Source organism: Somniosus microcephalus, chromosome 13 (assembly GCF_052327205.1).
Source record: "Somniosus microcephalus isolate GS21.2 chromosome 13, FLI_Smic_1.0, whole genome shotgun sequence".
Classification (NCBI taxonomy): Eukaryota; Metazoa; Chordata; class Chondrichthyes; order Squaliformes; family Somniosidae; genus Somniosus; species Somniosus microcephalus.
Window position 1 is genome coordinate 41,770,740 of NC_140999.1, and position 16,112 is coordinate 41,786,851.

The 16,112-nt window shown below is 46.9% G+C and overlaps 1 protein-coding gene across 2 annotated transcripts in view; it reads left to right on the forward strand.

Moving 5' to 3' along the window:
* arid3a (AT-rich interactive domain 3A) overlaps positions 1-16,112 on the forward strand; it is an 80,854-nt gene that overhangs the window by 53,786 nt on the left and 10,956 nt on the right. The window contains exons 4-6 of one of the 2 annotated variants that reach the window (XM_086004815.1): positions 3,885-4,129; positions 6,124-6,405; positions 11,412-11,501. In XM_086004815.1, coding sequence (XP_085860941.1) covers positions 3,885-4,129; positions 6,124-6,405; positions 11,412-11,501 — 617 coding nt within the window. The remainder of the gene's footprint in view (positions 1-3,884; positions 4,130-6,123; positions 6,406-11,411; positions 11,502-16,112) is intronic. The other variant, XM_086004817.1, reaches the window with a different exon arrangement.

Genomic DNA, 16,112 nt, shown 5'->3' on the forward strand with positions numbered 1-16,112 from the left:
TGAGGACACACTCCATTGTGCTAAATGGGATAGATTCAGAACAGATCTAGCAGCTCAAAACTGGGCATCCATGAGGTACTGTGGGCCATCAGCAGCAGAATTGTATTCCACCACAATTTGTAACCTCATGGCCTGGCATATTCCTCACTCTACCATTACCATCAAGCCAGGGGACCAACCCTGGTTCAATAAGGAGTGTAGAAGAGCATGCCAGGAGCAGCACCACACGTACCTAAAAATGAGGTGCCAACCTGGGGAAGCTGCAACACAGGACTACATGCATGTTAAACAGCGGAAGCAGCATGCTATAGACAGAGCTGAGTGATCCCATAATCAACAGATCCGATCAAGGCTCTGCAGTCCTGCCATGTCCAGTCGTGAATGGTGGTGGACAATTAAACAGCTATGATGACAGAGCCCAGCACGCGAGTGCATAAGACAAGGCTGAAGCATTTTCAACCATCTTCAGCCAGAAGTGCTGAGTGGATGATCCATATTGGCCTCCTCCTGAGGTCCCCACCATCACAGAAGCCAGTCTTCAGCCAATTCGATTAACTCCATGTGATATCAAGAAACGGCTGAGCACACTGGATACAGCAAATGCTATGGGCCTGGACAACATCCTGGCTGTGTGCTGATGACTTGTGCTCCAGAACTAGCTGCCTCTCTAGCCAAGCTGTTCCAGTACAGCTACAACACTGGCACCTACCCAACAATGTGGAAAACTGCCCAGGTATGACCTGTCCACAAAAAGCAGGACAAATTCAGTCCGGCCAATTACTGCCCCATCAGTCTACTCTCAGTCATCAGCAAAGTGATGGAAGCCGTCGTCGACAGTTCTATCAAGCGGCACTTACCAATAACCTGCTCACCGATGCTTAGTTTGGGTTCCGCCAGAACCACTCGGCTCCAGACCTCATTACTGCCTTGGTCCAAACATGGACACAAGTTGAATTCCAGAGGTGAGGTGAGAGTGACTGCCCTTGATATCAAGGCAACATTTGACAGAGTGTGGCATCAAGGAGCCTAGTAAAATTGAAGTCAATGGGAATCGGCGGCGGGGGGGGGCGGAAACTCTACACTGGCACACAGGAGGATGGTTGTAGTTGTTGGAGGTCAATCATCTCAGCCCCTGAAAATCACTGCAGGAGTTCCTTGGGGCAGTGTCCTAGGCCCAGCCATCTTCAGCTGCTTCATCAATGGCCTTCCCTCCATCATAAGGTCAGAAGTGGGGATGTTCACTGATGATTGCACTGTGTTCAGTTCCATTCACAACTCCTCAGATAATGAGCAGTCTATGCCCGAATGCAGAAAGACCTGGATGATATTCAAGCTTGGGCTGATAAGTGGCAAGTAACATTCGCGTCACACAAGTGCCAGGCAATGACTATCTCCAACAAGTGAGAGTCTAACCACCGCCCTTGACATTCAATGGCATTACAGTTGTCGAATCCCCCACCGTCAACATCCTGGAGGGTCACCATTGACCAGAAACTTAACTGGACCAGCCACTTAAATACTGTGGCTGTAAAAGCAGGTCAGAGGCTGGGTATTCTGCAGTGAGTGTCTCACCTCCTGACTCCCCAAAGCCTTGCCACCATCTACAAGGCACAAGTCAGGAGTGTGGTGGAATACTCTCCACTTGCCTGGATGAATGCAGCTCCAACAACATTCAAGAAGCTTGACACCACCCAGGACAAAACAGCCCGCTTGATTTGCACCCCATCCACCACCTTAAACATTCACTCTCTGCACCACCGGCGCACTGTGGCTGCAGTGTGTACCATCTACAAGATGCACTGCAGCACCTCCCAAACCCGCGACCTCTACCACCTAAAAAGACGAGCAGCAGGTGCATGGGAACACCATCACCTGCAAGTTCCCCTCCAAGTTACACACCATCCTGACTTGGGAATATATTGCTGTTCCTTCATTGTCGCTGGGTCAAAATCCTGGAACTCCCTCCCTAACAGCACTGTGGGAGTACATTCACCTCACGGACTGCTCACCACCACCTTCTCAAAGGCAATTTGGGATGGGCAATAAATGCTGGCCTTGCTAGTGATGCCCACATCCCAGGGACGAATATTTTAAAAATGCAAGTTTGTTCGTTCATTATAATTTTGTGTTTTTTAAATATTAAATCAAAATCTTTAAATATTGGTTTAAAAGTGTGTGAATATTGCTTCTAGTTACTTTATTTGATGCTCTGGAGCAGATTGTTCTTTAAGAACACTATTAATGACGACCTAGAATAAGAAAATATTTTTGTGGCTCCTAGCTTGATGTTGATGATGTTTAAAAAGTCCAAATACAGGTTATCCATTAACTAAGTTCCATACAGTAGAAACCCAATTTATCTTCTATAAACTGTCTTGAGAGCTGATCTGGAGCTGTTGGATGCAGGGAAACCACTTATTTGCTGGGTTTTCTATGACCCCCAGAGGTCACAGTTGTACTGTGCATGCATTTGAGGACATAACATCTCTTTGCATTCATTCCCTCACTCAAAATGACATGCACAGGTGATGTAATTATATCTGCCTGTTTGCATTGGTAAAAATCAACCTGCTAGTGCAGCATAATTGGATTACTGGGGCATTGTGTGCCACCCCCACTACAATATCCAGCCATTTATTGAGAGTTCTTTCCTTCTCTCAACCAAGCATGCACCAAGCAGGAGTGATAATCAGTTAAAATTTAAAATATACTGTAAAGCTGGTTACTTTCATTTGGCTTTATTCTCATGAAGTCCACAATAATATTATCTTTCCAGCATGCACATGCTGTGCGTGAAAATTAAAATGTGCAAAATTTCCCCTAAATTGCCCCAGTGAGAATTTTGGCCCCATCTCAATTTATAATAGACTTTAATCTCTGCAACTCATGAAAATAAGCACAGCTCCACGCTTAAATAGGTTTGTAATTGATACAGCCGTTGCTGATTATAAATGCTATTCCTATGATTTGCCTGATATTGATAACTGTGCTCACATTGTTGGCTCTCCCACAACTGTAATTGTAATGTTCAAACATTTTCTTGTTCAGATACAACGGGGTCGATTTTCATTGACCCGTGGAGTCGGGATTGGAGGCATCCCGAATTCGGGGGTCTCGCCCCCAACCCGCCTCCATATAAGTTTCAAAGGAGGCAGGGACCCGCCTACCTGAGGCGGGAAGGGATTAGTGCCAATTAACTGCTTGTTAACGGGTAGTTAACAGGCAGTTTTTAGCCTAATCCCTATTTTAAAGTTGAAGTGTGGGATTCCCGACGGCTCCAAACTACGCCAAGTTAGAGGAGTCGGGCCGTCTGGTTGAAGGACTTGGAGGGGTCGAGATGTCGGTGTTCAGGTGAGTGATGGGTGCATGAGTGCAAAGGTAAGTGTGTTTGGTGTGTCTAAAGCGTGTAAAGAAGTTTAAATTACCTGTACTTACCTTTTTTAGCCTTCCTTCCTCTAGGTTTCGGGAGTCCATCATCTAACCGGCACAGAAAGCAGAATGGCTGCGAACTGTCAAAAGTGACAGCCTGCAGCTTTCTGTGCCAGTGAGATTTCTAACTGAGTCTGTGTAGAAGGACTCGGGTTAGAAGTAAGACCGTCAGTGTTTGACAGCTTCAAACAGCTGTAAAACACTGATATTTCATCTGTCAAAACGCCTTGACAGATGAAATTTCCGTCTGTGACGTCACCTGTTGCTGGGTGGCCCTTTAATTGGCCTGCTGAGCCCGCTGGGTGGGTTCAACAAGGTCAATCAAGTTAAAATTGCGTGGATTGGCCGCATCTCCATGGAGGCGGGACTACAACCCTGAAAGTTGTAGTCCTGCTTCCTTTCCGACTTCTGAATGAAAATCACCCCCAACATAACAACTGCATTTATTTTTGCAGATATATGAAATACCTCTATCCATATGAATGTGAGAAGAGAGGTCTGAGCTCTCCTAATGAACTGCAGGTTGCTATTGATAGCAATCGACGAGAGGGTCGAAGACACAGCTTTGGATCAACTCTTTATAGCTATTCTCCTAGTGGAACGTCTTCAGTGCTATCCTCTCCCAAATTGCAAGTGCCTACACTAAGTCTAGCAACAACTAATGGCAGCCCTATAAGCCAGCTGGTGAAAATAAAGAAAGGTATTAAATTAGATTTTATGTATGACCTACAGCAATTAGCACTTCTAAGATTAAACCCATTGCAAACCTGCCTTTAAATTCGCTTTTGAAAGATACTATTGTACTGATGCACAGCAACTTCATAATTATTACATACATAGAATTGCATAGAATGTACAGGCCATTTGGACCAACATGTCTGTGCTGGTGTTTATGCTCCACATAAGTTTCTGATCGATCAAACTCTGTTTGGATGCATGGAAAACATTCCACCCTTTAGCTGTGAATGGAATTTCCAGTTTCCTTTCAATATATTCAGTTTGATTGCATTTTCCTTCCTCTTATTGTCACTTTTCATCCCTACTCCTCTCCCCTCCCCTTCTCTCCTGTTGACTCCTTACTGAAGTATGTTTCCGCCAGCACTGGTCACTATTTGAAACCTCGCTTGAATGGTCATTTTCTCTGTGTGAGCTCATGATGGCAAGTTCTGCAGGTTTTTTAGCCATAGAGAAAATCACAGTCTAGCCAATTATAACTTCAACTGAGAACACACACATTTCCAGCAGGGAGTCACTAGATAATGGTTAGGAGTGGCAACTTGGGCCAAATCGTTCCGCTCCCTAGCCCAAGGGCATTAGGGCTAATTGTAGCGCCCCTGCTGCCACCCCAACTGAAGCTAGCTAATTCTGTACAACCAGGATCTAACGCTGGGACTTCCTAGTCTGCACAACTGAGATATTTACTAGATAAACTCTGGTCCATCAGGGAGTCCTAATATGGTTAGATTTTAACTAAACTGTAAGTGACTTTTGCTCATCAGACATTGGATTTGTGTTCTTGTTTTTAAAAAAAAAAAATGTTTAAAATCATGTAAAATTTGCATTCTGCTAAATGATGCAGAGTGTTCAGAGCCATTCACAACTCCTCAGATAATGAAGCAGTCCATGCCCGCATGCAACAAGACCTGGACGACGTTCAGGCTTGGGCTGATAAGTGGCAGGTAACATTCACGCCACAGATGTGTCAGGCAATGACTATCTCCAACAAGCGAGTGTCTAGCCACCTCCCCATGACATTCAACAGCATTACCATTGCCGAAACCCCCACCATCAACATCCTGAGGATCACCATTGACCAGAAACTTAACTGGACCAGCCACATAAATACTGTGGCAACAAGAGCAGGTCAGAGGCTAGGTATTCTGCGGTGAGTGTCTCACCTCCTGACTCCCCAAAACCTTTCCACCATCTACAAGGCACAAGTAAGGAGTATGATGGAATACTCTCCACTTGCCTGGATAAGTACAGCTCCAACAACACTCAAGAAGCTCGACTCCATCCAGGACGAAGCAGCCCACTTGATTGGCACCCCCATCCACCACCTTAAACATTCACTCTCTCCACCACCGGCGTACCGTGGCTGCAGTGTGTACCATCTACAAGATGCACTGCAGCAACTCGCCAAGGCTTCTTCTGCAACACCTCCCAAACCTGCGACCTCTTCCACCTAGATGGACAAGGGCAGCAGGCTCATGGGAACACCACCACCAAGTTCCCTTCCAAGTCACACACCATCCTGACTTAGAAGTTTATAGCCGATCCTTCATTGTCGCTGGGTAAAAATCCTGGAACTCGCTCCCTAACAGCACAGCACTGTGGGAGTACCTTCACCACACGGACTGCAGTGGTTCAAGAAGGCAGCTCACCACCACCTTCTCGAGGGCAATTAGGGATGGGCAATAAATGCTGGCCTTGCCAGCGACGCCCACATCCCACAAACGAATAAAAATAAAATTTGCACTGTGGCAAAAATGGTTGACTTTTAGCACTGTGCAAAAAAAAAAAAGTAATGGACACAACAAAAAAAGGCAAATTATTTGAAATAACTTTTTTCTTCTCTTAAAGGCCCCATAAATACTTCTCAATACACTTGTTTTTAATTAATTTCTACACTTTGTTTTACTAACACTTATGGATGTTGTGGTCTAGTTTTGATGTGTACCATTTGTTTTGCAGAGGAAGATTCAATTATTCCACTAACATTGGCGGGTAGACTCCCTATCTCACTGACTGGTCACCAGGTAGCTGCAGTGCAGGCTGCTGCAGCTCAGGCTGCAGTAGCTGCACAAGCTGCGGCATTAGATCAGCTGAGAGAGAAGCTGGAGTCTGGAGAGCCTCCGGAGAAGAAGATGGTAGTTGGGATAGATGAGCAGCAGCGGCTGATGCAGCGTGCTATTCAGCAGAATCTACTTGCCATGACAGCCCAGATACCAATGAACATCAGAATCAACAGCCAAGGTATAATGAGCATTTTGAGGTATTATTGTGACAATGGGAACACTCAAGTGTACAGCTAAGCTTTACTTAAAGGGAAAGAAACTGGGGGAGAGTACTTTATGTTCATAGTACTCTTGTTTTATAGAGAGGAAACAAATCTACTTAACAAATTTAGATTTGTTAATTCATAATGTTCTGAACTGGTCGGAAGCTCTCCCTTCTCGTTAGCCTGTGCCATGATGACACTGATCCCATGCACCTTGGAGCAGCAGCGTTACTTTAATCTAGTCTGAGCTGATCTGGTGATTTGGAGTCTAGAAGCCACAGTGTTGACTGAATTCTGTGCATCCCGAGCTGGTAACAATGGCCCAGAAATTCGGGTCGGGGGCTTCCCGCGGGTGCAAGCCCCCGACCTACACTTAGCGCGTCGGCAGTTCACCTCTTGGCCTGCGTGGAATTCCTCTCCGAGGCCTGTCCCAGAGGCCGGCGCGCTATGCTGGCGTGTCCCAGGGGCGTAGTTAGTGCGAAGCGTCCCCTGGGATCACGTGAGCAACAGGGAATGCTCCATTCATAAGCCTTGACAGATAGACCTGCCAAAACGTATAAATGCTGAGGCTGTAAAACTGCACTTTACCTTCAAATACATTTTTTCTCCGGGCCCTGGAGGGTTCGTGAGAAGAATGCCACAGGTCTCCCCGCCTGATTAAGGGTGGCGGCCAGAGCGAAGTCGGACGCATCGCTTTCCACCTGGAAGGGGATGGATTCGTCCACTGCGTGCATGGTGGCTTTGGCAATGTCTTCCTTGATACGGTGGAAGGCTAAGCGGGCCTCTGCCGTCACGGGAAAAGAGGTGGACTTGATCAGCGGACGGGCTTTGTCTGCATAGTAGGGGACCCACTGAGCGTAGTAGGAAAAAAACCCTAGGCACCTCTTCAGAGCTTTTAGGCAGTGGGGCAGTGGGAGTTCCATAAGGGGACGCATCCGGTCCGGGTCGGGACCGATGACCCCGTGTTCTACAACACAGCCAAGGATGGCGAGGCGGTCTGTGCGGAATATGCACTTCTCCTTGTTATATGTCAGGTTCAGGAGTTGGGCGGTGCGGAGGAATTTCTCGAGGTTTGCGTCATGGTCCTGCAAGTCATGGCCGCAGATGGTCACATTATCTAGGTAAGGGAAAGTGGCCTGGAGCTCGTTTTGATCGACCATCCGGTCCATCTCCCTTTGGAAGACGGAGACCCCGTTGGTAACGCCGAAGGGAACCCTAAGGAAGTGATAGAGGCGGCCGTTTGCCTCAAAAGCAGTATACTGGCGGTCTTCAGGGCTGATGGGGAGCTGGTGGTACGCTGATTTCAGGTCAATGGTCGAAAAGACGCGGTACTGCGCGATCTGGTTGACCATGTCAGCTATGCGGGGGAGTGGGTAGGCGTCCAGCAGGGTGTAGCGGTTTATTGTTTGGCTGTAGTCGATGACCAGGCGTTGTTTCTCGCCGGTCTTAACGACCACAACCTGGGCTCGCCAGGGGCTGGAGCTGCCCTCAATAATCCCCTCCTTCAGGAGCCGTTCCACTTCGGTTTTGATGAAAACCCTGTCCCCGGCACTGTATCGCCTGCTCTTTGTGGCGATGGGCTTACAGTCGGGGGTGAGGTTAGCAAACAGTGGGGGGGGTGGGACTCTGAGTGTGGAGAGGTTGCATCTAGTGCGCGGCGGGCAATTTGGAGGCTGCTGGCTGCGGACTGTGAGTGGGGGGAGGGGGCCACCGTACGCCATCGTAACGCTTTTGAGGTGGCACTGGAAATCCAACCCCAGTAGAACGGCAGCGCAGAGGTCGGGCAGGACCAGGAGTTTAAAATTATTGAACACAGTCCCGTCTACTACTAGTGTCACCACGCAGTAGCCGCCAATGTCCGCTGACTGGGACTCGGAGGCCATAGAAATCCGCTGGTGCGCAGGCAGGACTGGGAGAGAGCAACGCCGCACCGTGTCGGGGTGGATGAAGCTCTCTGTGCTCCCGGAGTCAAAAAGGCAGTTTATTGCATGGCCGTTTACCTTAACGTCCATTTTGGACCGAGCTAGCTGGTGCGGTCTCGTTTGGTCCAGCGTCACAGAGGCCAGCGTAGGGGTCGGTGTGTCGCTGCGAGTATCAGATGGGGGGGGGTTGGCGGTCTGCTGCGTCCCGGCTGGTGTCCAAGATGGCGGCGCCCATGATTCCCATGTGGCTGGAGTCGTCCAAGATGGCTGCTGCTGCGGTGGTTCGCACATGGCTGGGGAGGCCCAAGATGGCGGCTCGCACGGCCCACACGCGGCGCTGCTGGCGTTCGGGGTGGCTTTGGCCTTGCAGACGCTGGCGTAGTGTCCCTTTTTCCCGCAGCCCGAGCAGGTTGCATTCTTCGCCGGGCAGCGCGCTCTGGGGTGTTTGGCCTGGCCACAGAAGTAGCATTTCTGGCCTTGGGATACTGCTGTCTGGCTTTGGGACACTGCTGCGGTAGTTGGGCCGTTGTTGGGCTGTGGCTGGGGTGGCACGGTGCTATGGGGCTGTCCTACCGTGTCCCAGGTTGTCGTTCCCCGCGGCGTCCACGGTGCAGAGGAGTAGGCATCCATGCCCCGGAAGGCTGCGTCCAGCGTTAGTGCGATGTCGGAGGCTTTGTCGAGGGTGAGGTCACTCTGCTCCAGCAGTCGCTGTCTGGTGTAGTTGGACCTGTGGCCCGCTACGAAGGCATCCCGGATCAGTTCCTCCGTGTACTTAGTGGGCGTTACCGCCTTACACCCACAGGCCCGGCCAAGCACGGACAGTGCTTGGAGGTATTCCTCTGTCGATTCCCCAGGTTGTTGCTTGCGACTCCCCAGAAGGTGCCTAGCGTATACTTCATTCACAGGGCGCGTGTACTGGGTCTTGAGGAGCTGGAGGGCGGCTGTGTACGAGGTCGCATCCCGGATGACTGAGTACACTCGGTGGTTCACCTTGGAGAACAGGACAGACAGTTTGTCCGCATCCGTTTCGACCGCAGTGGAGGCAGTCAGGAATGTCTCGAAGCACGTGAGCCAGTGAGCAAACTTGGTGGAAGCGTCCGCTTCCCGACTGTCCAGGTCCAGGCATGCTGGTGTGAGGATCTTCTCCATTATAAAAAATTTAGTTAATAAAATTGATGCGCCATCAATTACTCAAAAGACTGAAGTTGAGCGAGTAACAATCAGGCTTTTATTAACTAAAGAATGAAGGTCTTGTCTCGAGTGGTCGACCCGTCCAGAATACTAAGGGACTGGGAGGTAGTCACTTATATACCTGGAATAGTGGGAGGAGTCAGCCGAGGCATGTCCAGACCTGTACCTAGTGGAATACACATACAGACACAGACAGGTATGACAGTGGTTTACCACACCTTCAAATACATTTTTTTTTTTAAATCACACTTTGTAAATAAACTATAAATGACATTAAATAACTATTAAACAAAAATTTAATTTTGAAAAAAATAATTTTATAAAAAAAACAGGGCTAAAAATAAACTTACCTTGCTTTAAAGTATTTAAAAGTAAAAAACCTGTGGAAAAAATGTTTTAATTTTAAATAATTGACCACTTACCTTTGAAAATGAAGTCCTTACGGCTGCTTTTTACATTTCTAAAATGTACAGACTTACCCGCATGTTAAAACCTGGGAAAAGAAGGAAGTTCAATGCGCACGCACAGACTCCCGCGCGCACGTGTTCGACCTCTGAACCCCTTGGTTCAGAGGATTGGAAGTGCCGGTTTCCCGCGCATGCGTAGTGCATGCAAGATTCCGGCACTTCCATCAGGTCCACGCGTGAGTACTCCGTCCATACTCACGCGTTGGGACCCGAATTTCTGGGCCATTGTTTTCTGGGGTGAGATGCCTCTGGATCAGCACTTGGGGTGGCCAAAAATCACAGCCCTTGTTGTTTCCAGTGGAAACATTCTAGGATGCAAGGGGACACTTTCTGTTGGGGATGTTGCTGAGAAGCCTAGTGGGGGAGGAGACTTTACTGGCATGTCTCCCATTAGTTCAGAAAATTGACGTTTTTAAAATGTGGAGTTTTTGGCAGGAACCAAATGGGAAGGTTTCATTATTTTTAATGTGTTGAATTAAGTTTTTGCTTATCCAGAAATTAATGTCATTTATGAAATTTTACATCACGGTGGTGATTGAGGAGTCAAGGGTAATGGCAGAGAAGCTAGAGCTAGGTAGTGTTCTGAAAGATGACTCCTGCATATGAATGAAGTTACTGAGGGTCAATGGAGTGGCACGAAAAGAGGATCCCCAAGAATGGAGACTTGGTTACATCTTAGGTAACTCTGAGGGGAAGGAGGAGAAGCCATTGAAGGAGATGCTATAGCTTTGTTGGAACAGGTAGGAGTGGAATCAAACACAGTTGATCACTCCAATAATGGCAGTACCAGGGGAAGTGGATTACAAAGGAGAAGACAGTAAATGAGGTTGGAATGATTGACTGTTGAACACTGAGGAGCTATCCAGGAGAACAGAGGGGTATCACATCATAGTCACTAAAAGGAAGAACTGGCATTTATATAGCATCTTTCATGTCATTAGGACATTCCAAAGCACTTCACAACTAATGGTTTACTTTTTGAAGTGTAGTCGTTCTTTTGTGGGGAAATTTGTGTACAACAAGGTCCCACAAACAGTATATGAGATAAATAATGAGTTAATCTGTTTTTGGCGGTGTTGGTTGAGGGATAAATATTGGCCAGGACACTGCGAGAACGACACTGCGAGAACTCCACTGCTCTTCGAATAGTGCTGCTGCATCTTTTATGTCCACCTGAACAAGCACATGGGACCTCTGTTTAATGTTTCATCTGAAAGACAGCACCTCTAACAATGCAGCACTCCTTTTGTGCTGCATTGAAAGTGTCCACCTAGATTTTGTGCTGGAGTCCTGTAGTGGGACATTAATGATTTTGACCAGCATAGTCTTAAGTTATTTCAGGTCATTGTTTGTATCCATTTTTTATGGTGAATTATTAACATTGCTCTGTTTGTTTCCCAGCAGACCGCCAGGAATCAGCATTGAACCTTACCACAAATGGCATGAGCAGTATCAGTATGTCAGTGGAGATCAATGGGGTTGTTTACACAGGTGAATCTGAAATTTCATGTAGAACAAATGGGGCACTTTAAGGATAGTTTGTGATATATAGTGTAGAAAAAGCATCTTTTTGATCTCTCTCTGTTAAATAGGAAGCTGGATTTTCTTTTCTATTTCATACAAAATCTGATAATATATATTTCAGAGTATCCCAATATGAGCTGTAGATTAGTTCTCGATAACGTTGACGCAAAGTATCTTCTCGGGGAATGAAAATTGAAGATAAATCAACCAGTGTCCTCTACGTTTCCTGACTGTCAAGGACAGAGTTCTGGGTCCTGATAACTTAACTGATCTTTGACTTGAGAATAGTGCAGGATGACTTGCTCACAGAAATACTATGTCATAGTTGTTGAATGTAATTTTCACAATTGTTAACTCCCAAAGAATTCCGAATGGTTTTGGTGCTGAACATTCTTGTATTACTCAGAAAAGTTTTGTCTCTACTTGGGTCAAGTAATCCTTGGTGTCATTATAACTATTGAGTTCAGCAACACTTATTTGGGATAGGAATTAGTTTGAGCTGTGGTGAGTCATAAGATGTTAAAATTCCATCAGTTGTTTTGTTCCTTGCTTTTCTAAGGCTGTTACATAGAATTACATTGAGCTGACAGCACAGAAACTGGGCATTTGGCCCAACACCTGTGTGTTTATGCTCCACACGAGCCCCCTCCCACTTTATTTACTTCATTTCACCCTATCGACATATCCTTCTATTACTTTCTCCCTTGTACTTATCTAGCTTCCCCTTAAATGTGTCTATGCTATTCGCCTCAACCACTCCATAATGTAGTGAGTTCCACATTCTCACCACTCTGAGTAAAGAAGTTTCTCCAGAATCCCTTATTGGATTTATGTTACTATCTTATGTTTATGGCCCCTAGGTTTGGACACCCTCACAAGTGGAAACATCTTCTCTATCGAACCCCTTCATCATTTTAAAAATCTCTATCAGGTCACCTCTCCGCATTCTCTTTTCTGGAGAAAAGAGCACCAGCTTGTTCAGCCTTTCCTAGTCGTTGTACCCTCTCAGTTTTGGTATCATCATTTGTAAAAAAAAAAAAAAAAAATTTAAATTGCACTTTCTCCAGTGCTTCTATATCCTTTTTGTAAGACCAGAACTGCACACACTACTCTTAAGTATGGTCTAACCAAGGTTCTATATAATTATAACATAACCTCTCTGCTTTTGAATTCTATTCCTCTAGAAATGAACCCAGTGCTTTGCTTGCACATTTTATAGCTTTGTTGACCTGCTTTGCCACTTTTAATGATTTGTGTATCTGTACCCCTAGATCCCTTTGCGTCTCTACCCCATTTAGATTCTTATTTTCCAAGAAGTAGGTGGCCTCCTTATTCCTACCAAAACGCACTGACTCACACTTATCTACATTGAAATTAATTTGCCATTTACACATCCATTCAGCAGATTTGTTAGCGTTGTCTTGTACTTTGTCGCAGTCCTCCTCAATATGAACTGTGCCCCCCAATTTAGTGTCATCCACAAATGTTGATACAGGTATTGTACTTCTGATTCCAGAGTCCAAAACATTTATGTTAATGAAGAACAACAGTGGTCCCAGCACCAATCCCTGTGGAACACCACTTCGCACCTTCTGTTACTCTGAGTAATTAACTCTAACCCCTACTCTCAGTTTTCTGTTGTATAGCCAGTTAGCCATCCATTCTGCTACTTGTCCCCTGACCGTAGTCATGAGTCTACCTTATCAAAGGCTTTTTGAAAGTCTGAAATAAAAACAGAAAGTGCTGGAAATACTCAGCAGGTCAGGCAGCATCTGCAGAGAGAGAAACAGAGTTAACGTTTCAGGTCAATGACCCTTCGTCAGAACTGGAAAAAGTTGGCGATGTAAAAGATTTTTAAGCAAGTGTAGGGGCAGGGAGAGGGGGGAGGAGAGGAAAGAACAAAAGGGAAGGTCTATGATAGGATGGAAGGCAGGAGAGATTGAGACACAAAAAGGATGATGGTGCAAGGCAAAAGGAGATGGTAATGGGACAAGTTAAGAAACAAAAGATGAGTCTAGATGAAGTGTAAATGGCAATGGCAGAATCATCAACAGCTGCCATGTGGAAAAAAAAAAAATAGGGGCAGAGTTTATGGTCTGAAATTGTTGAACTCGATATTGAGTCCAGAAGGCTGTAAAGTGCCAAATCGAAAGACGTGGTGCTGTTCCTCGGGCTTACATTGAACTTCATTGGAACAGTGTAAGAGGCCAAGGACGGAGAGCTCAATGTGGGAGTGGAGCGGAGAATTAAAGTGACAGGCGACCAGAAGCTCGAGGTCACCCTTACGGACTGAAGAGGTGTTCCACAAAGCGGTCACCCAATCTGCATTTGGTCTCCCCAATGTAGAGGAGACCGCATCGTGAGCAGCGAATACAGTATACCAGGCCCTGACCACCTCCTTTTCACGATGGATGTCCAATCCCTCTACACTTCCATCCCCCACCAGGATGGCCTGAGGGCGCTCCACTTCTTCCTTGAACAGAGGCCCAACCAGTCCCCTTCCACCACCACCCTCCTTTGCCTGGCTGAACTTGTTCTCACATTGAACAACTTCTCCTTTGACTCCACTCACTTCCTCCAAATTAAAGGTGTTGCTAAGGGAACCCGCATGGGTCCTAGCTATGCCTTCCTTTTCGTGGTATATGTGGAACATACTTTGTTCCAGTCCTACTCGGGTCCCCTCCCTCACCTCTCTTTCCAGTACATTGATGACTGTATCGGTGCCGTTTCCTGCTCTCGCCCTGAACTAGAAAATTTCATTCACTCTGCTTCCAATTTCCACCCTTCCCTCACCTTCACATGGTTCATCTCCGACTCTTCCCTTCCCTTCCTCAATTTCTCTGTCTCCATCTCTGGGGATAGGCTATTGACAAACATTCACTATAAGCCCACTGACTCCCACAGCTACCTGGACTACAGTTCCTCCCACCCCGCTTCTTGTAAGGACTCTATTCCATTTTCCGTTTCTCCACCTCAGCCGCATCTGCTCTGATGATGCCACCTTCCATACCAGTGCTTCCGACATGTCTTCCTTTTTCCTCAACCGAGGATTCCCCTCTACCGTGGTTGACACTGCCCTTGACCGTGTCCGTTCTATTTCCCTCACTTCTGCTCTCACCCCTTCCCCTCCCTCCTGGAACTACAATAGGGTTCCCCTTGTCCTCACCTTTCACCCCATCAGCCTCCACATTCAACGGATCATTCTCTGCCATTTCTGCCACCTCCAGCATGATCCCACCACCAAACACATCTTCCCCTCACCTCCCCTTTCAGCATTCTGAAGGGACCGCTCCTTCCGCGACACCCTGGTCCACTCCTCTATCACCCCCAACACCGCTTCCCCTTCGCCCGGCACCTTCCCGTGTAAGTGCAGGAGATGCAACACCTGCCCTTTTACCTCCTCCCTTCCCACTGTCCAGGGCCCCAAACACTCCTTCCAGGTGAAACAGCTATTTACTTGTACTACTTAGTGGTTAGCATAGTGGTTAGCACTGTTGCCTCACAGCGCCAGGGACCCGGGTTCGAATCCGGCCTCGGGTGACTGTCTGTGGAGTTTGCACATTCTCCGTGGGTTTCCTCCGGGTGCTCCGGTTTCCTCCCACAGTCCAAAGATGTGCGGGTTAGGTTGATTGGCTATGATAAATTGACCCTTAGTGTTAGGGGGATTAAATACGTGGGGTTACGGGGATAGGGTGGGATATGTGTTGGTGTAGGGGTTACGGGGATCGGGTGGGATATGTGTCGGTGCAGGCTCGATGGGCCGAAATGGCCTCTATCTGCACTGTGGGGTTTCTGTGATTCTGTGATTTCTGTGATACTTGCAATTTATTATACTGTATTCGCTGCTCACGATGCGGTCTCCTCTACATTGGGGAGACCAAATGCAGATTGGGTGACCGCTTTGTGGAATACCTCTGTTCAGTTCAGCTTCTGGTCGCCTGTCACTTTAATTCTCTGCTCCACTCCCACTCTGTCCCCTCTGTCCTTGGCCTCTTACAATGAAGCTCAATGTAAGCTCGAGGAACGGCACCTCATTTTTCGATTAGGCACTTTACAGCCTTCTGGACTCAACAGCGAGTTCAACAATTTCAGACCATAACCTCTGCCCCTATTTTTTTTCACATGGCAGCTGTTGATGTACCATTTACACTTCATCTAGACTCATCATTTGTTTCTTAACTTGTCCAATTACCATCTCCTTTTGCCTTGCACCATCATCCCTTTTGTCTCTTAATCTCTCCTGCCTTCCATCCTATCACAGACCTTCCCTTTTGTTATTTCCTCTCCTCCCCTCTCTCCCTGCCCCTACACTTGCTTAAAAACCTTTTACATCTCCAACTTTTTCCAGTTCTGATGAAGGGTCATCAACCTGAAACGTTAACTCTGTTTTTCTCTCTACAGGTGCTGCCTGACTTGAGTATTTCCAGCATTTTCTGTTTTTATTTCAGATTTCCAGCACCCGCAGTATTTTGCTTTTGCCTTTTGAAAGTGCATGTATATTACATCCACTGCATTACCCTTGTCTACTCTTTCAGTTACTTCTTCTAAGAATTTGTTCTGTAACTGCCAAAGAAATTA